This window comes from Argiope bruennichi, chromosome 8 (genome assembly GCF_947563725.1).
Source record: "Argiope bruennichi chromosome 8, qqArgBrue1.1, whole genome shotgun sequence".
In the NCBI taxonomy this organism is placed as follows: domain Eukaryota; kingdom Metazoa; phylum Arthropoda; class Arachnida; order Araneae; family Araneidae; genus Argiope; species Argiope bruennichi.
The window spans coordinates 25,739,768-25,765,563 of record NC_079158.1 but is presented as its reverse complement, the minus strand read 5'-3'; the positions used below and the strand labels follow the sequence as shown (position 1 = coordinate 25,765,563).

The following is a 25,796-nucleotide window of genomic DNA, read 5'->3' as shown; positions in this document are numbered from 1 at the left end:
AATAAAATGTATTTTTGACTTAACGATTAACTGTAAGTTAATTTCAATTGTTTATTATTATTATTATTTCTAGAAGTATGCAAATTATTTTGTACTGCACTTATCTATATCTCTCTTATTAATAAAAACAAGTAAAAATGATTTGTTTATGTTTTCTTCATGGAGTGAGTGTTAGCCTTGAGGTTAAGACTGACCCCTGCCATCCAGAAGCGGCGGCCATTAAAGAAAAGCCGCTTCCTTCTGTCTAACCTGTCCAAGTTGCGGGAAGATGGCTCAGCAAAAGAACGTGGCTGCCCAAAGGCTATGGGATAGCATTGAAGAAGGTAGGTCAATACTGTCAAACGGTGAGGACCGGTCACTGACCGATTCAGTAATTCTTCGGAGTGTTGAAATAATTACCTCATATTCAGAAACAGAAAATTATTATCATTCTTCATTTTCGTTCAAAGTCATAGTGTAAACAATGATCAAATAAACAAAATCTAAGCTATGTGGACAGAAAAAAATAATTTCTTTGGAATTTAAGAATTTCTTCGAAAATTATATCTCAAAGAGCTCCGAAAAAACAAATGAAACCTTCCTAGTGATCTTGCCTCTTTTCTCTTGACTGTATTCTTTACTTCGAGGGAAACCTTGCTTGCAGTCTCTTATTTCAAAACGGACTCAAAATAAATGTGCCAGAAGTTTTTCTTCTTTTTTTTCAATTCTTTAATCAAAGCCATTTTGTATCATTAGTGTTTACAATTTTAGACATTGATGAGTTCGCAAAAAAACTATTTATTGGAGTTTGTCCACGAAAACGATAACGAACTGAATGGATAAAAAGATGATGGATCAAAAAAGTATATCTGTGCGCAATTTTAGATTAAATCCATCCAAAGAAAGCGGCATAGATCCAAAAAAATACACCCGATTTGCTTCATTATGAGATTATAAAATGAAAAAAAACTCTAAATTGTGGGAGTTCTTAGGAAATTCTTGGGAAGAATATTCTCTCTACTTATTAAATAGGTAATATTTCTTTGGTTATTTTTAATATGAGTTATTTGGTTATAAGCAAAAACATGGTAATCCATAAAATGTTATGCAAAACTTAGAAAAATCTAGGAAATAATTTGAAAACGGACATTTTGCCGAAAAATGCTTGGTCATTCTGTTTGAATTAAACATTGAAAAATAATAAATAGAAAAACGAGCAAGTTTTTCTGAGCTATTGTGTACCAAAATAAGCGAGCATGCGCAGTAATAAAGTCATTATTTCAAAGAAACTGAAAGAAGAATTAAACTGACTGATGCGGAGGAGGGCTTAGCGCAGAAATTATTGTAAATATACTAAAATAATTACGTAATTATTTATTTTAAGCTGTCAAGCAAAACGCTTCAAATTAATTTATTAATGTATAAATGCAAGCATTGCGACAACACTTCCATTAATAACTATTCCAGTTAATAATTAAAATTCATTATAATTGAGACCATTTAATTATTAATAATAATTTTGACCAATTATACTTAAAAAATTTCTTAAATTAATCTCAAACTTTAGGATACAATAATTTTATGGTCTGAATCATATATTTTTATTTTTATAAAATCTCTTTTAATTCTTTTTATGATAAAGTTTTTTTAGAAAATGCAGCATCAGCTATCGCCGAATATTTTGCATCAGATAATTCTTTTTCACTAAATGGTTTTCACAGTGAACATTTTCATTCTTCTTATTTTATATTATCCAGCGATAAGTGGATGTCAAACAGACTAATAACACTACAAAAATTTTAAAAAGGCAAATAATAGTTATAAAAATTAACAAGGATTTAAATCGATCCCTCAGATAAAAATCACAAGATAAATTTAAAGAATGCAAAGACCAAAACTCTACTAGAAGTCTATTATCTTTATTCTGTTAACATGTTAATTCTCGTATGGATAAAAAATGATTAGTGCTACATTTTTAACATGGGCAACGTGAATCACATTCGCTACATTTTTTCATTCAAGTTATTTAACTCATTTATTATCTCAATGATTGCTTATAGTAATAGAATACACGGGGATTTTTATTTTATTAAAAAAAAAAAGAAAGAAATGGATTGACATGGTAGTAGGTATAAATTTTGCCATCCAAAAAGTAAAAAAAGCTAAAAAAAGTTTAAAAAGTTAATAACAAATAGATATAAAAGAAAGAGAAATCATTTTAAAAAATACCATTAAATTAAAAGTACCTACCGTTGTGCATGCATTAAAACAGCGAATACAGAAAAGCTAGCTTTAATTTTATTTCAAATGTATTTGTGTGGTTTTAGATTTTGCAAATTTTCTATCACACTCATTTGTTAACCTTTGTTGTAACAAATGCTCTTCTATACTGGTACTGACTTGATCCTATTAATATACTGTAATGAACAAAAACACCACTCTTATAGGATTTTGAACGTGTTTAATAAATTTACGAGCTTCCACCTGTCAGAGTAAATCACGTATGAATAGTTAGGCATTGATAGTTACGAAAATGTCCAGAGACAGCTTGATCTACCTGAGATTAGAATTTATCAAATTTACTTCGTTGTAAAGGAAAAATTATAATTATATACATAAAAATTGTATGTTATTTTCAGCTCATTGCAACAAAAACGGAAACAAGAAAGAAATAGCCAGGTATGTTTCAACATAACAGGTGTGATCGTTTCAAATATCTAGATATGTGGAATTAATTAACCAACTGCCAATCTGAAGTAGGCTTTTAAATCTGATTGATTGTATATGAAATTAGAGAATTTTAAGAATAACCTAATCTGTTGTGACATTGAAAAATATTTAAAGGAGGCTGGAACGTCTCGTGCAAAACGTCGTAGCATGAAGTGTTTTAGTTTGATACGTTTTACTTGTATTATTTTTAAAAATTTATTTTTATTTATATAGCAACAATTATGAAGTGTACATAAAAAAGTATTTACAATATTGTCGCAACACACGTGTGTTTCAATTTTAGGGTTAAAATAGCGGAACGATTATTGTATAAATTTTTATGCATATTCTTAGAAATGTATTAAAATTAGAGGAAATTTTTTTGGAAACCAATAATAGAAATAGTAATCAACGAAAATGTATGACATCATTGGAATCTAAAGAGAGGAAAAAGGTTTTTGTTCAACAATGTTATCCAAAATTGAGAAAAATTTCAATACTTCTTATTTTAATTAATTATTAGTATTTATTTTTTTTTAATCAAAGATCTAGTTTAAGTTTGTAAACACTCTTTTTATTGAGCATCTACTACCCAAGGAGTAAATAGTGACCAACTTTGGTCGTTTTAAGTTCAGCGATCTGCCCTGTAAAGCGTTTTGAGAGACTTCTGCATAATGCATGACGCAATTTGCAAATATTAACCTCTCTACAAACATTATCATGTCTGGTTAAAAAATACGATATAAATTCCAACCCCACGTGTCATTGTAGAAACTAGCAATCTTGACATATACACCGAACACTTTATAATGGAAATGTGTAATAAGGGTTGTAGGACAACCTTCTGGAGTGTAGAAACACAAAAAACAGTGCAAAGTCGGCAAAATGAGGTAATCCAAACACCTGTTGGAGGTTAGAAGGTCGGAATGCTGAAAAAAGTCGGTTGGGTTTGTTGGTGTGGGAGACTTGTACGTTGGTTGAGGGAGTGGGCATAATGGCTGGTGCCTGCGTGGTAGACAAACGCTTTTTTCTTGCTGGCTTCCTGGAAGATCGAAAGTGTTTTTTCAAGGGCGTTGCTAAACAAAATTTATGCTTTTGAAAACGCTGGATTAAATAGAGAACATATGAAGCAGGGTTTTAGAGCTGTTTCTTATAGTGTTGATGATTTTTGGTAGGAAGACCCTAAAGGAATATATCTTTTAAAAAAAACAAGTAAAGAAAATAGTTATTTGAATATACTTTTAAAACATCAAAAATTTCAAAATAATGAAATTTATGTATATATATATATATATTCTGTTAAGTGATTTATATCTTTGATAAATGGCAAAAATATGCTGTTTGCATCATATAAAAATTCAAAATACGCAAGCTATCAGCAGTTTGAAAAATTTCGACTGTATAAAAATCAATAAAAGATATGGTGGTTCTGGTAGTCTTTCTAAACATATTTTCAAATAAAATTTGGTGTGATTGAAATAGATACCAGTATATAAAGTACATATAACAAAATATTTTTCTTACCTTTGTTTGATTCAATTCCTCTCCGTTAGCTCCATCGAGTGTTGTTTGCAAAAAATTTGCTAAAGGCGATGATTGTCTTCCACCAGTTTTATCAACTCCATTGTTGGAATTGTTGCAAGAGGTTGTTACATTATTTTGATCCTTCTGAGTGTCGTCAAAACTACAATTTCCATTCAATCGTTCAATTCTTAATTTTTGATTAAGAATTGGCGGAGGAGTGACGGGCTTCACAGATTTTCCGAATTTCGGACTCGTTTTCTGTTTGCTGAAAGGAATTGCGAGATTGTTCTTGGAAAAAGAATCTGATTGTCCATTAACAGAGCCGTTGCCATTTTCAGCTTTGCAATTAAAATGATTAATCCCATTTGTTTTTTGTTCTTCGACAAATCTATTTTGCCTGTTGTCAGTGGAAACACTTTCTTTTGGTGATGAATGAAATGATGTTTCCGAGAAAGTTGAATTATTCTTTCCATTTAAATGATGGAATGTGCTGAATGTAGTCAGACTTCGGGGATCTTCCCATACATCAACCTGAAATAAAATACAACAACAATAAGGTAAGAGTCACTAGAATGAAAAACATTTGTCTATTTATTATATTTCACAGATCTTTTTATAGCTATTGCCTTCATATCCAAAAATTTGGTTCGAATAAATCTTCTATAATTAACTACTTACTGTAAAATGTAATTTAGATTATTTTCTTATCAAATTAATATACGTATATTTACTGATTGTTGCAACTTCTATAACAAATATGTATTTCCAAATATATGATTAACTTCTGAATTTATGTAATATGAAACAAAAGTCATAGGCAGTAACTGTAAGCGATCGTAGAGTATGTTACGACAAAAATTTTTTTAAAGAAATGTATGAATAAGGCCCTGTTAAGACACGAAGATAAGAAACAGATATGAAATAAAAATAAATCATTTATTAATACCGTCGTTGACAGAGTATGTGAAAAAGTGCTAGCAATAATAGTTCAAAATTACATTCTTTAATAATAATATTTTTAAAAAACTAAGTCTCAATGGAGGGATTGGTGAATAATTTTTTAAATGCCAGTTAAATTTTTGAAAGCAAGCAGCCCTCATCGAATAATCGATTGTCATTTTTTTCAACAGAAGATCTCTAAACATATATACCAAACATACCATTGATAGTTCCAAGCTTGTATTACTGTTGGAGAACGTAATTTTTAGTAATAATTGAAAGCTTTGCTGTGAAGAAAAAGTGGCTAACGATATTATAAAGAAACATATATATTAGCGATTCCTAATATATCTGCGCAACAGGTCACTTGCTCCTTTACATGGCTAAAGACGATTTTTCTATCCATGAGGATGCAAGACATGAAAGGAGCTTCTGAGTGAGATATCACTTGCCTCTATACAAACCAACTCCAAAAAAGTAAACATGTTGTAAAGTACTCGAGCATCCTTTAAGCATGGTCAAGTATGAGATTCATGACGAATTAATTCTGTATATTTAGTTAGTCCTGCAGTGTATACAAGTTAAAAAAGTGTTGCGTATTTAATAAAATTATTGTATGAGCATGCAAAATTTGGTAACCAAATATAAGTATGTACTGAAATTCATGTTAGCACGAAATAACTTAAGACTTGTTCAAATATGTTTCAATTTTTAAGAAAATGCTATTTCAGATCCAATTAAAAATATTATTCGGGTATTACTCTTTTAATAAAAGTAGAACTGAAGAAAAAACGGAGTATTGATTTTGTTGTTGTTGTTGTGACTTATGGTACTTTTATAAGCCCGCTGATAGTTAGTATTAATTTTAAATTCATGAAACATCCCAGCAACTGATAGTACTTTAATCTGTTGAACAATTTAGTGTGTGTCCCACAAGTATATAGAATTCGAAAACGGCCCACAGTCTTGACTATCACTGACATAATTTCACGTCTGAAAGCATCCTCGTCGGTGCTATATCACTCTGTTTGGCCAGATTCAAGATAAAATTCGCGTGAATCCACGAAATGACCCAAATATATTTGCGAAACAACCGAGCGCGAATGCCCTATACTTTCCAAATAAACTTCTGTATGTCTTTGTTTTACTGGCAACGACCTCTCTTCATCTTTGGTGCTAATGACGTTCTTTTCTTGTGCACGCTCGGATGAACGCGAAGATTCTTCAGGAGTTAATTTATTTCACAATGGGTGATGTAATGTTTTCAAGCGGAGTAACTGACACACAACACGTGTGATCCAAATATGGGAAACAGGGAAAATAGACAAGAGTGCTTTGTTTTCTGTGTTACAATTTCATTTGTCAGCTCGATGAATAAGGGCTGTTATTTTTTCCAATTTCCAAAGGGCCATAAAAAAAAGATACGAATAGAGAAGAAAATGAATTTGTTACAAAGTGTTATGTACTAACATGGCTAGTTTTCGACGCAATTGGCTTCAGACATTTGTCATTATGGTGGACTAGGTTTCCGATTCCCTCTTCGAAGAATGTTGTCGCCAGTAATGTGAGATAGCTCTTAATGTTGCTTTGAAGCACCTCAGTAGACTGAAAGTTCTCCCCCCCCCCTGCAAATTCTAGACTTCAAAGAAATAAGAAATTCGCTCAACTCTAAGCCATGTTCTCGATATGTGCTAACAAGTAAGCTAGTTTGTCACACCAGAAAATATTATTTAACAAGTTGATCAAGTAGATCTAGAAAAATAGAATATGCTGGGATTCCAGACAACTAAGAAGCCAACCAGCAGGCTAAAATTGTGTTGAGGATGAATATTTAAACATTCCTGTTCTATATTCCTTCCTTAAAAGAAAACTTTTAAAAAACGTATAGACAAGTAAGGAGTTTGAAAAAAAAATGCCCATCTCACATTACTGGCATCGTTCTTTAAATAGAAGATCGAAAAACCTGGTCCATCGCTTTCCAACTACATAAATCCTTAATTTTTCTAAGCACAATCACTTACTAAGTAATATTACTGCCATGCCAATATTCTAATTATCTGTTATATCCGGAGAGTAAGAACCTTGAGTAAGAACACTGCGCTAAAAGCAGCAAATCGATCCCTCCATTTGACAAATATCTGAATCTTCGCAGTGATTATGCTAGAAAAGTAGACATATTTATACATAACGTTTACTAATAAATTCATTTTGTTTTCTATTCTTATCCATTTTTTATGGTCCATCAAAGGTTGAAAAAAAGGACCCTGGTACTTAGGGAAGTGACTGGAATGAGAGAAAAAATAAATAAAATGATTTAAGAAAAGGTAGAAAAGACAAGTTTCAAGAAAGTCAATTAATGCCGTGTTTATACATCGTTTCTCCAGTGATTGAATCAATGCAATTAAAAAATTTTTTTGAAAAAATAATAGCGAAGTTTTACTGAACATTTGTAACAAAATATGTTTACTATATAAATTTATGCAACTATGTAATTTGTTTTAGAAATAGAGACTGTGATGTCTATGAAAGATTACTATTAACATAGGAGTAATGATCTTAAGAAATCTCCTTCTTTTGCTTTTGTCCTTAATCTGTTAAACTTTGACGTTTTAATTTTTTTTCATTGCACTAAGAGTTCTGGATTCCTGCGAATTTTTAAAAGTGTTTCATCGCTTTTTCTTTTTCATCAGTGTTATTGTCGCCAGTCAACAAGATATTCTGGATAGAAGATAAGTGGCAAAAATAAAACAAAACGAAATGAAAAAAAAAATTGTAACATTTTTCAAAAAGAGGTGTATACGATAATCTAAAAACATATGAAAAAAAAAACTTCCTTTGTATGCTTCACAGACAATAATGACTCTCCCAAAAGACTTTAATTAAAAAGTGGTACTATTTTCATACTAACATTTTACTTTCATGATCACGTGGGTAATTAAATGGATTAATCCAATCATCAAGTGTATTAAGTTATGGAATTACTAAGAAACAAATAATAACCTGAGGAAGGTTATGGTTTCTATCTGGTTGTGCTCTTAATTAGGTTTATTCTAAAATGGATAAATAGATTAAACCTTTATCAATAGATTGCTCATCGCAGTTGGAATGGCTGCTGGAATTTTTCTAGGTTTCTCTCAAGTTAAAATTCAAGCAATGGGTCAGTTTTTCAATGAAAACTCTCCAAGAAGACTAATTATCACCAAGCTCGAAGTCAGACATCAGGGGTTCGACAGTGCTGAGGTCACTTTCATCAATAGGAGATGCCACCTTGCCCATTATAAATTCATTAGATGTCAGTAACCTGTACTTGCATTCGATTAATAGTCGTTTTATTTTTATCGAGAAAATCCATGAAGAAAATAAGGCTGGCCGTAAAAGGCGCCAAGACAATATGGAAACGATATTAATTAGGCAGTAAATATCGTTTTCAGCAAAATTGTAATACCCTTGAACCCTTTTCTTTTCACATTTCCAAATTTGAAGTGAATTGAAGAAAAAGAAAAAAAAACTATAGGTTTGGAAGAGAAAAACAATTTGGAAAGGAGATCCATTTGATGTTTTTTTTTTGTAATTTTAGAAAATAAATCTACATTTTTCTTTTTTATTTTTAGAGTAATCTATTCGTATAGAATTTTAATTTTTTTTAATAATGGAGCGAAAATAAATCATAATCGAATTAAAAAAAATCTGGAAAGTTAATACTAATAGGACGAAAGAGCATGTTATAAAAATGGACTGCATTATTAATTTCTCCTTAATATGGTTTGAATTTTTATTAATTATAGTATTTCGAGTTAAGAAGGAAAAGGAAAAGTAGTTTCCTTAAATTCTGAGCGATTTTGAGCCTCTTGTAATGGTTTCGAAGACAAGTATCCAGCCTCTGACATCTGTGTCGGTTTTTTGCTTCAATCGGTTGCGAAAAAGGCATCTAAAATACAAATTCGATTTTCATACTACGACCAGCATTAATATGTGAAATATATTTATTTAGATTAAAGGACAAAGGACAAAACATTACTAACATAGAACATAAAAAGATACTTAAGCGTGAGCTGTACGTCTTGCAGTCTCACTGCCCAACTCTCGCCTGCCAATAATGGCGGGAAAGCATCATGTGATTAATGACGCAACATGGCCAACATGGCGCCATACAGGAATGAGGTCTGTCAGCAGTTCCCACAATACTATTAACTACATTAATACTATTAACCGCATGCATTAATTGGTAAAATTCACCAAATATCACACGGTAGATCCAATAAAAATGATAAATTCATCTCAAAGGTTAATGTTTCACAATTATTCTGCGCCATGCAAGTCGTTTGCTGATAAGGCCTCTTTATTAGAAAGAGTAAGTTTTTGGGAGACAAATCCCAGTGATTAATTTACATAAATTAATGTACTGAATCGCAAAATATTCTTCACGAGCCACGCGATCAATAACCCTGTTATAGACACGGTTATATTAAAAAGTTATATTAAAAAGACTATTCTGCTATTTTTTAAAACTAATTTTGAAGATGAGCCAAATCGATTTTCGGATACTAATTGCCAAACCCGATTAATCGCCAAAAAAAAGTTGCCAAAGATTACACGATTGATTTAGTAAAAATGCTACATTCAAGCTAAAGATCAATATTTCTTAACTATTGCTCATCAATGCCATGCAAAGCATTCGCAGTCTTACCAAAGGTCCATGATTTTATACCGAGTGAAGGGGAATAAAGCCTTTATTAGCGAGTCATTTTTTAAAGAATTTTTTCATTGCATTAGATTTGTTCATTTTGGAATGCATGGACTTAGCCTAAAGAGATTTAATTGCTTGAAGATAATGAAAAAAGACACACATACACACACACACACACTGAGAGAAAGAAAACTGCCGTGATAAAATAGTCTCAAATTTCGAGGACAATGAGTCTTTTAACGAACTTCCTTTTATTTCTTCTCCTTTCATGCATTCTAACGACCGAGATCACTTAAAAAGAGTCTATAAAGACTGTGTTGGCTCTGTAATTATATACGGGTCTGATTTTCTAGCAGGGAAGTCGAATGAAAAAATTGCTTTTATATGTATTTTTAATTTTTCGTCTCTTGCTGACTCAGTTTTAGTGCCTTTAAAAATAGTTCTCCTACTAAACAGTCTTAATTAAAGTATAAGAAAATTATTATTCTGTTGAACCTTTATATGTGACAGTTTTATAAGGTGTAGAAAGAAAATTAAGGAAAAACTATAACAGATTATTTTGCTATATAAAAGATAGATAATTTCAAGTTCTTATAAAATAGGAGATTTCCTTAATATTAAGAAAAGTCATTATGGCAATGCATGCATACATGTCCCACAAATTCTCCTAAACACCCTGGCTGATTTAGTCAAATTTTACGTGCTATAATTAAGACAAGAGAAATATTGCAGTCAATTTTTCAAAGTACAAAAACTAATGTAATATTTAATTAATTAGAATTTACCAAAATTTGTGCTTTTTTCCCACAATAACTTCAGAGAAAATTATTCTAAAAAAATATTTTTACACCATTTTATGCCTCAAAATTTTACTTTTTCAACGACTCCGATTTCAATTCTGTGCAACTTTTCTTCTAATTGTTGTAATTTTTTAAAAAAATTCAACCATACGATTTTGAATTAAAGAAATGTATAAGTGCTACTTTTCTAACCAAAGTTAAGACTTTGAATTAGTCTACCAGTAATTTATTAAGATTTTTTTTCTTTTATTTTAATAAATATCTATTAGCAACGGTTTCATTGATTTTAAAGTAGGAATTAATGATGACTAAAAGAAAACATAAGTTTATCACTTAATTTCAAATGAAGCAAAATTTTCGCGTGCAAATGAAATGTATTTTATTGTTGATGAGCAAGAATGCGTACAAATATCTGTTGCCGGAATACAGTAGAGAAATTGTTAAGAAGCAGATTATAAAAATTATATCAGGAATAGTTATAGAACTAGTTCATTTTCATGCTTTTAATTATTAAAAAAGTAAATATTTAATTAAATGCTACGAAATTCTTATTAAAATCGTTTTCATACTTCAACGTTATTGAACAAAATTTATATTATCTATTAAAATAATAAATATTAATAACCAAGAAAATTAGTTATTGACAATGTTTAAAAATTATCTCAATCATTTGATATTTTAATTTTAATAAAAAAAATTTCAGACGATAAAATGATTTTGTATATTTTAATTTTTAATAAACGTGACTCTTATATTCAGATTATTATACATGAAAGAGTTTAAAAGCAGAACAATGCCGGGTATATCAGCTAGTAAATAGTAAAATTCTTGGTAATTTATTAAATACGCGATCATATAAAAGTTGAAAACACATACATCTCTTATTTCTCATTTAGCTTCGATAGAATTTTCAAAATGTGTTGATTCGTTCTGATATATTGTGGTTAGGATTTTGTAAGCGATTTCAAACAATAAAGCTGCACTTAGATAAAAAAAAAAAAAAACAATTACTTGCAAATATCTTACACCCACTTTAATCTCCGTGAAAACGGATATTTCAGAGATCAAAACCTTGAACCTCTTTTAAATGAACTGATGATATAATCTTTATAGACAGTGCTGCTGTTAGTGCCTTTTTTAATGGTGAAACTGGTTTGGATTAATTCCTAGGATTAGGAATGTCTTTGCTTTTGTTTCACTTTGTGTATGCAATAAAACTAATTCTACTGTTCTGGAGAACGAATCATTACATAATAAAAATAATTGAACTACATTTTGCGATTCTTTTTCCCAACTTCATATAACTCATTGTTTTGAGTGAACAGATCTCAATGCAAGATGACCTATATGTTCACTTACTGCAAATATACTAATGTCGATGACTAGATTCACACACTAGGTTCAATTCTTTTTTGATGATGCATCAAGTGATCTAATTCTCACTAAAATAATTTCTATCATTTCAAAAACATACAATTCAAGATAGATTATATATTAGTGGAGAAAAGAAAAGATTGAATAAATTACTGACATATGTGTAATACATTAAAATTGAGGTTTTAAAAACTTTCTTGATTCCTTCATTAATTATTTTACAGTTTCTAATAACATATTTTGTTATTTGATATAAGAGCAATGCATTTCCTTCTATGAAAGCATGTCATATATCTAAATATATATATGTCAATTTTCGAACCTCCAATCCGGAATATATCTAATTTTAAAAAGAAATAAATTAATTTAATTGTGTAATACTAGTGTAAAAATGTTTTTTGTGCTATAAGTTTTCTGACATTATTGAAGGTGATTAATTTTTAATTAAAACTGTTATTAAAATTTTGAAAAAAACTTTCTAAATAACCATTTCTTATCGAAGAAATAACGACATTCCAGATTTGGTAGTTCAAAGTTGAACGATCTGTCCTGTAGAGCATTTTTGATTGAGTTTATCATACACATTGCATTACACAATTTACGGATGATATGCAAGCTTTTAAGGGTTGTCATGATGTTGGAATCATGTAATGTATACTTCATGTGTGCAATACATTCTTGTTGAAGCGAAATAAAAAACAAATAATCTAATGAGATATTAAAAGAGCTGAACTGACAATTAAAATAAAATTTCTTACTATATAAATGAAGATTTCTTCTTCCTTAACAACTTTACCTTAACTAAGTCACCTTAGCTTATTTGCGTTTTATTTAATTTTATTGCTATGCTTTACCATCCATAACTATTAGCATTTGCTACGTTTTGTTACTAATATAAGGGGGTTTACCAAATTGCATTTTCCCCATGAATAAAAGGATGTAAAAAAATTGTGGATGCAATGCTTGCTTAAGAATTAAAATAAAATTCGAGCCATTGTTGTCCCATAAAATATGCAAGCAATCTCGTATAACAACTGAGATACGATTCTTTAAAATATGCTTAATTTTTTTTTGCTGAAAACTATATTCCTAAAAGCAGCTAAAATATATTAGAAAGAATTTTGAAATTCAATTCAACGCTGGCATTTGCATGGAAGTTGAAAGTAAAGGTTAAAATTAAAAAAATTAAACACAACAAATTTTTAAAAATTTAATTCTATAAACTCACAAAGAATTAATGATAGATAGACTTAGAGCATTTGGCAAGATTTCCATCTGCGTTATTTCAATAAAGCCTATTAAATGGTTAAAATTTTAATAAATTAAAGATATTATTGGAGACTACTATTTATAAATAATACTCATAAAACATGTTGAACAAATCCTTAGCTGTAAGAAACTAGCCAACCATTGAGTCACGCTAAGTTTTATGGATGAATTAAAAATACAAACAAATCGTGTGCAGTTACGCAACAGGTTTAATATTTATCTTTCTTCTTGTATGTAATTTATTCCCAGGAAAGTCTCATCTTTAATAAAGGAAGCATCGATAAGAATGTCAATATATGACGATGAATATTTATAAGCAAAGAGACTTTTTTGTGGCGTTAGAAAAGGATTCTTGAATTTTATCAAGATGGTACTTAGGCTAAAAACGGAATTCTTATTGAATATTGAATTCATTTTCTTTACCCTTCAAGAAACACTTGTATTTTTTCTTTCTTTTTGGAAAAAGTAGTCCGGAGAAAATGACTGCAATAGGATAAAATAATGCACAAAATATTCAAATGCCTTATATTTAATAAATTTTCACAATTTCCTTGGCGAAGTGCATAAATGGAAAGCATTTTAATCACCGGGAAAAAAACTCGAGATTCTAAATCTTCATATTATGCTCTCCCTGATAACGGAACGACAACAACAACAGAAAAACATTTTGGTAATATTTCTTCGATAAACACGCTAATAAAAAACTAAATAAATGAAAAATGGAATGGGAAACTCGAATAAAATTTGGTATCACTCTCTTTCTGCGCAAATAGTATGGATTTTCAACTGTAACAATATTCATTACACTAAACAAGATCATATTTTGTTTGGAATCCGGCGCACTAAAATGCTTTGGGGAAGAGGAGAAGGGCTCAGCAAGTATCAGCATAAGTTGTTGAACATATGCCTGATGTTTATTGTTTGGTATTATTCGCTTAGAAATTCGACATCATTCACTTTCTGAGCGATTTTAGATTTTCAAATAATGAAATATTCATTATCATTATGACTTAAGAAGGAGCGTATAAAGTTTGTTTGCAGCCCAGGGCATTAAAATTATTTAAGAAGGAAGGCGGGGTGGGGTGGGGTGGGGTGGGGTAGGCTTTATTAGCAGCAAACTTATGTTATAGAACGTGATTTTTTCGAATCGTCATTATATTACAACCCCAAATGATATAATTTTACATATTTTTAAACATTGTGAAAATATACCTATTGATAATAATAATAATAATTTTATTTTATATATTATTTTTATAATTCGGTTATTTCATTTTTGTTTGTAGTAAAGATGCTTTGAATTCACTAATTTTAAAATTATCACTCAAATGAATATTTGAATAAATATGAATATTCATATATATATATATATATATATATATATATATATATATATATATATATATATATATATATATATATATATATATATATATATATATATATATATATATATAAATATGAATATTTATTTTATTATTATTTAGTAATATTAAGTAAATATTCATATTTACTTAATATTACTAAATATTCCATGTATAAAAGAAATACGAGTTTTCTCTCAGCCAAAGGAAATAAAAAAAAAAATTTTAGGTGGACATACTTTCATAACAACATTTCAAATATATATATATATATATAAATTAATTTCCTAATTTTTGTCTTAATTTAACCCATATTAATTTCATTCTAAAATGGTCTCGTATTTCCTGATCAGCAGATCCAAACTGCTGTAACCCGCAGGTTCTCACGCTCCGAGTAAAGGGATAAAAATTCTTAATGTTTATTGCATTCTTTTAAAGATACCTAAATTGACACGCGTCAAAGAAATACCAATCAAAATGAGTGTTTAAATCTCCCAAAATAATTATCTTACCAAAATAACTTTTATTTTATTTTAAAACAAAAATAATTCCATTTTAATGAATCAATACCATTTATGTAGAATTTAATAATACTTTAAATTCAGTTTGATATACTGATACATAACCAGGGCCGCTGCGTGGGTATTAGGCGCCCTTGCTCAAATTGAAATTTGGCGCCCCTTAATTCTGTTCTGTTACACTCTTATAAAGTGCTGCAAATTATATGTGAATTACTCTTTTATAGTATTCAAAATTTGACTTTCGAACTGAAAAGCTTTAAAAATAAAATATTAAAACACGTTTGTGTTATTGTTTTTATTATTTCATAAATTTTAAAAACAAAACAATGATAAAACAGTTTTTAAGTAAAATATAAAAATTAGAAAATAATTCAAATATTGATTCTCCTAGCTTTAGCAGCTACAAACGCTCGTATCAATTCCTTTATATTTAATTTATCCAAAATTTCGCTCTCTATGGATATAATTGACAAGTCCGATAATTTCTCCTACGCCGTGGTAGATCGCATGTTGTTTTTTATAAATTTAAGTTTTTAAAAACTTTGTTCTCCAGTAGCCACTGAAACTGGCAGGGTTAAAGAAATCTGTAAAGTTATTGCAGTATTTGGAAATGTATCGATTAGATTGTTTTCATAAATATAAATTAAAACATCAATATGCGACATATCCACTTTGGTAAAACATCGCAAAGATTTTATTTCTTCGAACAAATTTAATCCGTCATTCTCCTTTTTATTAACATTTTTAGTATCCTTTAATGTTAATAATTGTGTGTAATTTACAATGTTTTAAAATTTTATTGTCACTCCAGTTTTTTAAATTAGGTATATAGTGTACTACCTTGAAGTAATTGTAATGTTCTTTTAATTGACTGAATCTTTCAGTGATTGAAGAAATAGCAGTGTCGAATATTATATTGTAAAATTCAACCTTAAATTTTTGTCTTGGATTATCGATTGTTCGTCGATTTGTTTATCTTGGAATAGTTTCTTTTTAAACCTGTTTCGACTTTGTGGAAAATCAGTATCCCCCCCCCCCAAATCATCAGCAACGATACTTACATTGGCAATTGCATGTTCAAACGCTTCATCTGATCTATGATTATTTAGTTCTGATATAAGATTTTGTAAATTCTCAGTCACGATTTGTAAATCACTTTTAGAATTTTGCATTATTTTATTTACCACATTTACTAAATTTAAAATATCGTGCCAGATATTAATGGCACAAATGAATTTAAACGAGGAAACCTTCTGAATCAAATTTTTTGCTTGAGTTCTCGATTCCATGTCTCTTGTTTGATCTTCTTGAATATTTATTAACGCTCTCAAAATTCCCTTCAAATCGTTTTTCAACGGTCTTAAAGCTTGAATTCTTCTTTTCGATCTGGTGTTGGAGAGTGGCTGTATAGTTAGATTTTCAACATACTGTTGCAAAATAGATTAACGTTTAACGGATGAAGAAAAGTAGTTGTAAAGCTCCTGCACTACTCCGAATAAATTAACTGTTTCGAAGAAAATTTTAGCTGCATCATTTACAACTAAATTTAGAGAATAGGCAGAGCAGGGGATATAGAGTGCCCTCGAATTATTTTCAATAATTTTTTTGTTGCAATCCTTTGTGCTTTCCTCTCATATTAGCACCATTATCGTAAGATTGGCCTCGTAAATTTAATAAATTTTGTTCTAACGATTTTAAATGTCCATTTATGAATTCAAGCAGACCCTGTCCAGTAGTGTCGTCGACTCGACAGATTGAAATCCTAAAAAATGCTCTTCAATTTGGGCTTTATTGGTTTCCTCGTTCTAATAAACAAATCGAATTACAACAGTCAACTGTTCGGTATGACTGACATCAGATGTAGTATCCAGAATTAGTGAGTAATATTTTGACTCTTTATTCATATGTAATAAATGCATTTTAATTCCTTCTGAAATAATTATTATAATTTCATTCTGAATTTGATCCTCTAAGTAACGTGCAATGTTCTTCTTTTGAGATGTTCAGCGATTATTGGATCAAATTTTGTAATGGTTTCAACTACTTCAAAAATTCCATTATCACTATGATACAACTCTTTCGAAGAACCTCTAAATGCAAGGCATTGCCGGGCTAAATATTGAATTAAATAAATAAGCCGTTCAATAACCAATTGCCAGTAAACCTTTTCTGCATCATAAAGTCTTTGTTGAGCTGCATCCATGGTACATAAATTACGCAAAAACATTTTGAATTTATTGCATTTTGAACTGTGTTTAAGGTGAGATGCACTGCTTTCATGTGTTTTCAAAATGCGGGTTAAATGTGCCCAATCATTACATCCATCCTTAATAAGCTGTGAATGCTTCTCACTGAATAGTTTACATGGGAAGCAAAACACTGCGTTTTGGGAATTTGAATGTATTAAATAATTTCTAAATTTTTTTTATTCGGTAATGTTCTATAATAGAACAATACTGAAAACTTTCTGCCAGAATTATCTCTACGTAAATGTTTGGTTATCAAGCGGAAAGGGCCATTTTCAATTAAATAATATCTAATTTTTATATAAATTGTATCAGCCAGGTAGCGGAATCGTTTAATTCAAAGTCAAAATCTTCGTTTTGAGATATTACGTTATTACTAGGCGAATTTTCTATGTCATCTAAGTTTTCTATTGGTACAATCGTGGCTCCTTCTTGATCATATTCTGATGAATTAACATTTTGAGATAAATTTTCATTATGAAATTCCAAACCAGATGTTGATGTTGATGGTCCTTAGAGATCCCGCCAGTTTCTGATTAGCTTCCTCTCGTTGCAATTTCCTTTTTCTATTTTGTGCTCCAGAATTTTTTTTTTTGAGAACATGTTTCTTAAAAAATATTTATGGCAGGCACTAAATAAAAAGATTTAATTTTCATTCCATATACAAAATGCATCATTTGATTTTCTCTCAATATACTATTTGAAAGTCGAAAGCCTATTTATGTCATTTGCTACTAAATAAAAATTCAGATAAAAAAACTAATTTGACTAAAAATTTATAAACTTTTTTTTTTTTTGTGGAAAATTTATTTGTGAGAATTAAATGTAAAATTTTTTCTTCTTTCTGCTGATACAAAATATTTAAGTAAATACAAATTACTAAAAAGCATTTGTTATAAGCAATGAAATATTGAAAACATCTGAGGTACATAATAATTATAAACTTTTAATGAAAAAAAGCTATAATCATTAGTAATTTTTTTTAGAATTTTTTTTCGATTATTTGGAAATTGTTATTGTATATCAGAAATAGATAAATCAAATTTTGCCCAATTAAGGATAAGATTTATATAGGGTTTTATAGAGATAAATAAAAAGTTTTTGAATTATTTTGTTAATTTGAAAGAAAAAAGTTTTTCTTAATGAATTGTTTCTTTTTATAAATCTTTACTGCTAAGAAAATAATACTAATAATATATTTAGATTGTTCATTTACCTCTAAATAATAATCCTACTTTTTGGAGCAATTATAAACAAAAAACAATTTGAAAACAATTAATCACAGTACTTTGCTTGCGAAGCAATTCACAGAATATGCGCACTTCATGAGCAGTGACTACGTATATGATTAAAAATAAGGGTTATTTCAAGGTTCCCCTGTTAATTCAAGGGCACACACATACGGTGGCGCCGCTACCATAATTCCAAAAAAAAAAAAAAAAAAAAAAAAGCAAACTAAACAACGACGTTGAGCCGCAACAGCTTCACAACATATAAAGAATAAATAGTATATGCCGATACAAAACATTTCCAATTCCTGTTGTTAAGTGTTACAAATTCTTAGATTTTTAACACGTTCCGTGTGGTAGCGTGAACTCCACACGGAACGTGTTATTATTGTTCCTATCGGCAATCAAATTTTGTTTTACACACACACACACACACACACACACACACACACACACACACACACACACACACACACACACACACACACACACACACACACACACACACACACACACACACACACACACACACACACACACACACACACACACACAAATCCGCAGAAAGGAAAACAAAAGTAAAATAAAATTAAAATAATATCTTATTTTATTGCTTAGAAAATATAAAACATGCAAAATTGCAAGCGTATAATTAACAACTTTTATTTAAGTAACATTAAATTAAAAAACTATAAGGACTATAAATTTTGGCCCCCCCCCTGGCCATGCGCCCTTGTGCGGTGAACAATTTTGCCACCCCCAAGCGGCGGCCCTGTCCATAACAATGTTTTTAAATGCTCTGAGGGAACCTAAACTCACACATCAAAACATTCAATCGCATGTTTTTGTCAGTCATTAACTACGTTTTCAATTTCGCTTTTATTTCGTGATCTACGCACTTATTGAATTTGCAGCGAACTGAATCAACTGAATTCAAGCATTTCAGTGGTATCAAATAACAAGGTGAAATGCTTTTAAAAAAATGCATTCCATATTAATATTTTAATCACCTAAAAGGTTAATAATCTAGGCGGAGAACTGATTTCTATAGGTGGCTAATTCTATTTAATAAAATTATGAAAGTAGAGTTTAAATACAAGGTATAAAAATATGTGAAAAATATTTTACTCAATATGACTAATAAGATCGGGGCCGGCGTCCTAGCCTAGGGGTAGCGCGTCTTCTCCGTGATGCGGGTCTCCCGGCTTCGGGCATGATTGGTCTCTACCCTGTGTCCTGTGTGTGAAGGTGTGTGAAAGAGTCCCCTGTAAAAAGGGGTTGTAAAAACGAGTGTATGAATGTCATCATCATATGAGTTAGAAGTCAGACTTTTGCCTTCGGGTGCTCAGGGGTCCTTACCCTCAGAAGCTACTGCACCCCCCATTTCGTTGTAACGCGGAAAAACATCATCATCAATAAGGTCGAGAAGCTTTATACAAACTGAAATTTTATAATTTTTTCGGCAATGTTATTATTGACAAAGATATAGATAACTCTTAACAGCATTTAAAGTATTTTCCCAATGAAATCTAATTTTGTGTCTAATGATTTTGAAGTTAATTTCTGAGCCATGATTAGAATGAATCACCCTGTATATACATATTCGTTGCGATTTTATTTTGAGAAAATCATTTTGGATAATCACGTGTAAGGCTTCTACTGCTATTCCTAACTCCCTGACAGTTAAAGTGAGCAAAGCTGTTAATTTTTTGGAGCGCATTCAGAAAACAATAAAAATAAAATTGACTGTAATCACAAAAAGTAATTTTGTTGTCGCACGTGCCATTCTTGCATCGTGATTTTTTTTTTTTTTTTCCTCTCCTTTTTTCGAGAATTTTGTTTGACGTTCCACTTCACGGTTGCAGTCAAATGTGAGATTCAGGTGATAAAATTGTCGTGATGTTTTCCATTTGTACATGGGATTGTTCGCACAGACAACAGAATAAACGACATTACAGAAATAAACACGCGTTCGTTTTGTCGTTGGGATTTCCTCTCTTTTTTTCCTAACGTGAGGAATTTTCGTAAGATGCTATGCTCATCCAAACGAAAAGGACCGTCTGCCAACAAAGGAATTTCCATTTAAAATGTCGGGCTGGAACAATTGTTTGCACGTAATTTTTATGGATTTTCCACCACATGAAAAAAAATGATGAGAAAAAGTGGTACTCTGATGTCAGGATTGGAAATCAGTAGAAATGTCCATCCACTTTTTTCCTACCTCCCTCTATATTTTCGTGTATTATTTGTTTTAGGAATCCGAGACTAATATTTTTAGACTATTTTTACCTTGCAAAGGTGTTTATACATCGCAAGTAAGATAAGAGCAGTTCCAGAGTTATTTGTTAAGCCTTGAGCTTTTTGTTAAACTCGTTTCCTTTTTTTCTTTTTTCGATGGTCATTTTGAGCTTCATTATTTTGTTTTAATTTAAAATTTGCGTTTTTTTGTTCATATGGATTGATTAATTTTGAATATTATCCGTGGTTACAAAAACATCTAAATTTTACTGATAATCAGGGTCTGTTGTATTGAAAAAAAAAAATGTAAGCAATTCCTATTCTATCTTTTATTTCAACCCTACTTTTGTGAATTCGACATTCCCTGACACATGCGTAAAAGCGAGAAATGTTTTCGTACCTGAGAAAAAGACACTACTCACAGAACATAGTGCATTTTGTGCTTAATTTCATTATAGAGCGAAGACAATCGAATATGCAATTAGGAACCATTTACTGCTGTATAACTAGAAGAAAAATTTAATATACACTTATAATGTGAAATTCAAGACTGCATCCAAAATGTATTTATCTAGTTGGTTGTGTTTTTGACTTATTGCTTATATACACACAGACAGGCATTACACTTTCATTCATATACTGATTTCATTCATTCAATTACTTCATTCATTTCATTCATTTACTTCACTTATTCATTTCGTTCATTCATTTCACATACTGATTTCATTCATTTACCTCACATATTCATTTCATTCATTTATTTCCATATAATACACACAAACATTTACATTATATATACATTTTTACGTAGACAGACTGACACATAGCCTATCAACCGACATATTTAGTCCCAAATCTAATATGGATATGAACTAGAAAACTGAATTCCAAGTTTTATCTATTTAGATCAATTTATTTTTATCTTGTTGATAAATACGGACTGACAGAAGTTCTTTTATATAGATTTCCTCCAAAATTTGGTAGAAGTCCACAATTTTGGTATAAATATCACAACCAAAATTGCTTCATTCAACTTATTCTAGACATAATTGAGGTATAGTGTTTACAGACTGTCAGAGAATCATAAATTGACTACTCCGACCCGCCCGAAGGCATACGGAAAAACTTGAATGACAGACTGCCGGAACTGTGGCTGAGACCTAAGGGCCATCAAGATACAACCTTTTCTTAAGGAAGTACATCCCGTTCTTGATGGGAGATAGCCAACCCCCACCTTTTCGTATATCTGCAAGGGTAGCGAGAAACAACTACCATGCCGGAAGCTTCTCATCCTCAGTTACAAAGTGCCCCCTACCGAGCGGGATAGACTGTCAAAGAAATCGGCACAAAGACAAATTTCGAAATATATATATGTGTATATTTGTGGCAGGGAGGGTTGGAAATTCATCGAGTTTTCAACTGATTGATAATTGCAATAGTTCCTCTTTGTATATTTTGGAAATGCGAAAGTAGCGTGACTCATTTTTAAAATTTTCTTTTGTTGCATAATAGTTAGAATCACAAGCAGATAAGGTATACCATTTTTAATAACCAAATGACAAAAAAATAACGTTTGCAAACACTTTCCACAGTAAATTTTAAATATATATATATATGTTCCACGATGCTGTGTGATTGTCATTACACTATTAGCTATATCCGATTAAATTAAAATATGAGAAATTGGAATTTCGAGAGGAAGAAGCTTGGAACTAATATTACTCAACCATTACTCACTGCCTATAAAAATTTGTTACTTCCGTGACAAACAGATCAGTCACGTAGTTATAGATTAATTGCGACGCATAGAGCACTGTTTGTGGTTTCCGTCTGTTCAAACATCTTCTGTAAAGTCAAGTTCATTTCAAATGAGAAAGTTGAGCACGTGGAGTGAAATACATTTCTGCGCACTGGAATAGTAAGCAGATAAAACGGCGATTTTGTCAATATTTTCTTGTATCCGAAGTAAAACCAATCATCCTTGGAACTTTCCTGCATGTTTCTTAATAAAGGAATTATCAACCACCTAACACAATGAAATTGTGGTCTTTGAAAAAAACAGTGAATACCACGAATGCTCAGATATTTATTTTCAGAAAAATACACGCAAGTTTTATGTTTCATAGTATAGAAAGGTAAAAACACGTAAGAATTTTTTTTGACCAACTGAAACCAAAATAAAGAGGGTCACACACCTAATTTTATTAAAATTTAAATTTTTGTTCTTATGGGTTATCGTGTTTCCATGCTTGTAAATGCATACGACGACAGATAATCAATCTATAAATAGATTGAGTTTAAAATTTCATAAAATCTAAGCTTTCGGTATTAAAATTACTGAAAGTAACTGTAGCTTTTTACTTTCTCGTATATGTAGTATAGAGAAAATATGTTTCGAGATTTCGACGAATCTTTGTGTTTTAGACCATCCTGAGTTCGAAAAACGAACTTTTGAAAAATGTCCACCTATTTATCTGTGGCAAAGATAACTCTAAAGAATTTTAAGCTAGATGGTTGAAATTTGGCACACGGTCTTTACTCAAAACTTGCAGATTTCTATCAAAATTTCGAGTGAAATCTGATCTGAGGAAGTTCCTCAGTCCGGCTGTTCAAATATAAGTTAACATGAAAATTAGAAAACAAAGAGAGCTAGATAAATAAAATTCGGTACACAGATTGAACTATTATGTAAAGACCTGAAAAATTTTGTGCCAAATACAACTTGACTGTTTTTTGATCTGCACTTTCAGAAACATGGAAACGAAGTAATTCGAAAACGCAATGACTTAAATATATCAAATTTGGTATGCGAATTTGTGAATACAATTGTAGTTTTGCGTCAAATTTTTGTTTCAATCTGTTGAGAAAAACGTCTCTAAAACACAAATTCGATTTTTGGATACTGTTCACGCATGCCAGGGATTCATCGCCAAATAACTCGCCAAGGATAACGATAAATTGAGTAAATTCCCGCCAAAAGTTAATATTTTTTAACTTTTGTATACCAATGTCATGTAAGACGTTCTCTGGCATGAGACGTATATTAGAGAATATGAGAGTAAGTTCTGTGGAGACCACCCCCTCTGGTTTACTTTCTCGTATACGCAGTATACAAAAAGAAAGTAATGTAATTGCCAAAAATATTAGTGCTCAAGATTTTGACGATTTTCTACATTTTAGAGATCTTTGAGTTGGAATAACCCATTTTTGAAATAATGTCCGTTTGTCTGTGACTACAATAACTCAAGAAAACTTTAATCTAGACAGATGAAATCTAATACGTGGTCTTTATATAAAATATGCAAATTTCTATTACGATTTGTAGATTCCGAACGAGATACATTCACTGGAAATCTTCCTGTCAGACTATTCAAATGCATGTGAACGTTATACCTACAAAAGACAAAGATCTAGACTGATAAAAATTTTGTACATAGATTTAATATTAAAGTGCAGATCCATGTCAAATTTGGAACGAAATCCGATATGGGATTGACCATCTCTCCATTGACGGTTTTGTATAGATGTGAAAATGATAGCTCAAAAATTAAATCTGTGTTTGTAGCATACTCTGCATCGCTTTTGTGTGTGCATAGCTGAATGTATGATAAATGTTTTATTAATTGACATTTTTACCCTACAGGGAAAATATAATATCAGCCTCTACAGAAACCAAGGTTTTACAATATAATTCTTCAACTTATTTAATGAATCTTTGTTCTTGGAAATATATGTCTAAATGTACAATATTAAGAGAAATAATTAGTTGTTCTAGTTTTTTTGAAGTAGTCTGCATATATGTAATAATTTCGAAATCCTGTCGACTTTTTAAAATGTAATATAATTTTACGTGAAGCATGATGCAGTTTGAAGACAATGAAGATACTTTTAATTTCGTGACGTCGTTTTATTTCATTTTGAAGAAGCAAGCATATGTACAAGCGACGAGCACACAGAACGACACAGAAAGGAATGAGGAAAAAGCTCTCGGACATTTTATCCCTGGTCTTATATAACCTATGATTTAGATAGGGAAAACATTTCTTCACAGTGCTAATGTATTATGAGATTTCGATAGGGATTTTCATTACAGGCGCTGAGAAATTAGGGGAAACACAGGGAGATTTTAAAAAAGAATTTGCATGATCAGCGGTATGTTATCTCTTCACGCGTATTGTGGGAAAGTTAGATTTTAGCTGATTCAACAATTTAACAAAGCTTCTCTTGAATTAATTAAGTAGAGACAGTGGAATTGGATCACGAAATAAGAGAATATTTTAGAATGAAGTTACTATAGGCTAAATTAAGATAAAATCTTGAAAATTAATTAAATTGAAATTAGAATTAAAATATCATTACATATATACATACAATACAAAAGAAAGACTGAGTATATATCCTTTTGAAAGGGGAAAAAAGCATGGTTTTTGATTATGATTACGAGATAGCTTGGTTTTTAACCATCTGTCCGCGTAATTTTTTAAAATCACACGACGGATTCGATGCTTGCAAATAAGTTCAAATATTTTTCAAACAGAGTGAACTGACTATACTACTATATGTTACACTATAATAATATGACATAATAAAAATCAGTAATTGTAAAAATAAACTCATTAAACTGCTAAAAACGGGGGAGGCAATAAAAAAAAAACTGATTGCCAATCCACAGAAATCACGGGATAATCAATTGGAGAGGTAAGAGTGAAATGTATGTAAACTTACCGTTGATAGTGCCCCTAGAGATGGGGCAACGACTTCGTTAGAAGTTGTGTGCGGCATGGCAATTATTCCTGCGTACACATGTTCAGCATTCTAATTTCTGCAAAAAATATGAAAGCGATAATATAATAAATTTCAGAGGGAAGATATCATTAAGATTTAATGAAGAGAATGGATACAAAAAACACATTTTAT

The 25,796-nt window shown here is 30.5% G+C and overlaps 1 protein-coding gene across 2 annotated transcripts in view; it reads right to left on the bottom strand.

Annotated features, from left to right (window-relative positions):
- The window catches only part of LOC129980933 (protein PALS1-like), a 198,879-nt gene that overhangs the window by 128,275 nt on the left and 44,808 nt on the right, over nt 1–25,796 (bottom strand). For both annotated transcript variants that reach the window (XM_056091434.1, XM_056091433.1), the window contains exons 2-3: nt 25,605–25,701; nt 4,213–4,743 (exon numbers count right to left, since the gene is read on the bottom strand). In XM_056091434.1, coding sequence (XP_055947409.1) covers nt 4,213–4,743; nt 25,605–25,661 — 588 coding nt within the window. In that variant the 5' untranslated portion in view covers nt 25,662–25,701. The remainder of the gene's footprint in view (nt 1–4,212; nt 4,744–25,604; nt 25,702–25,796) is intronic.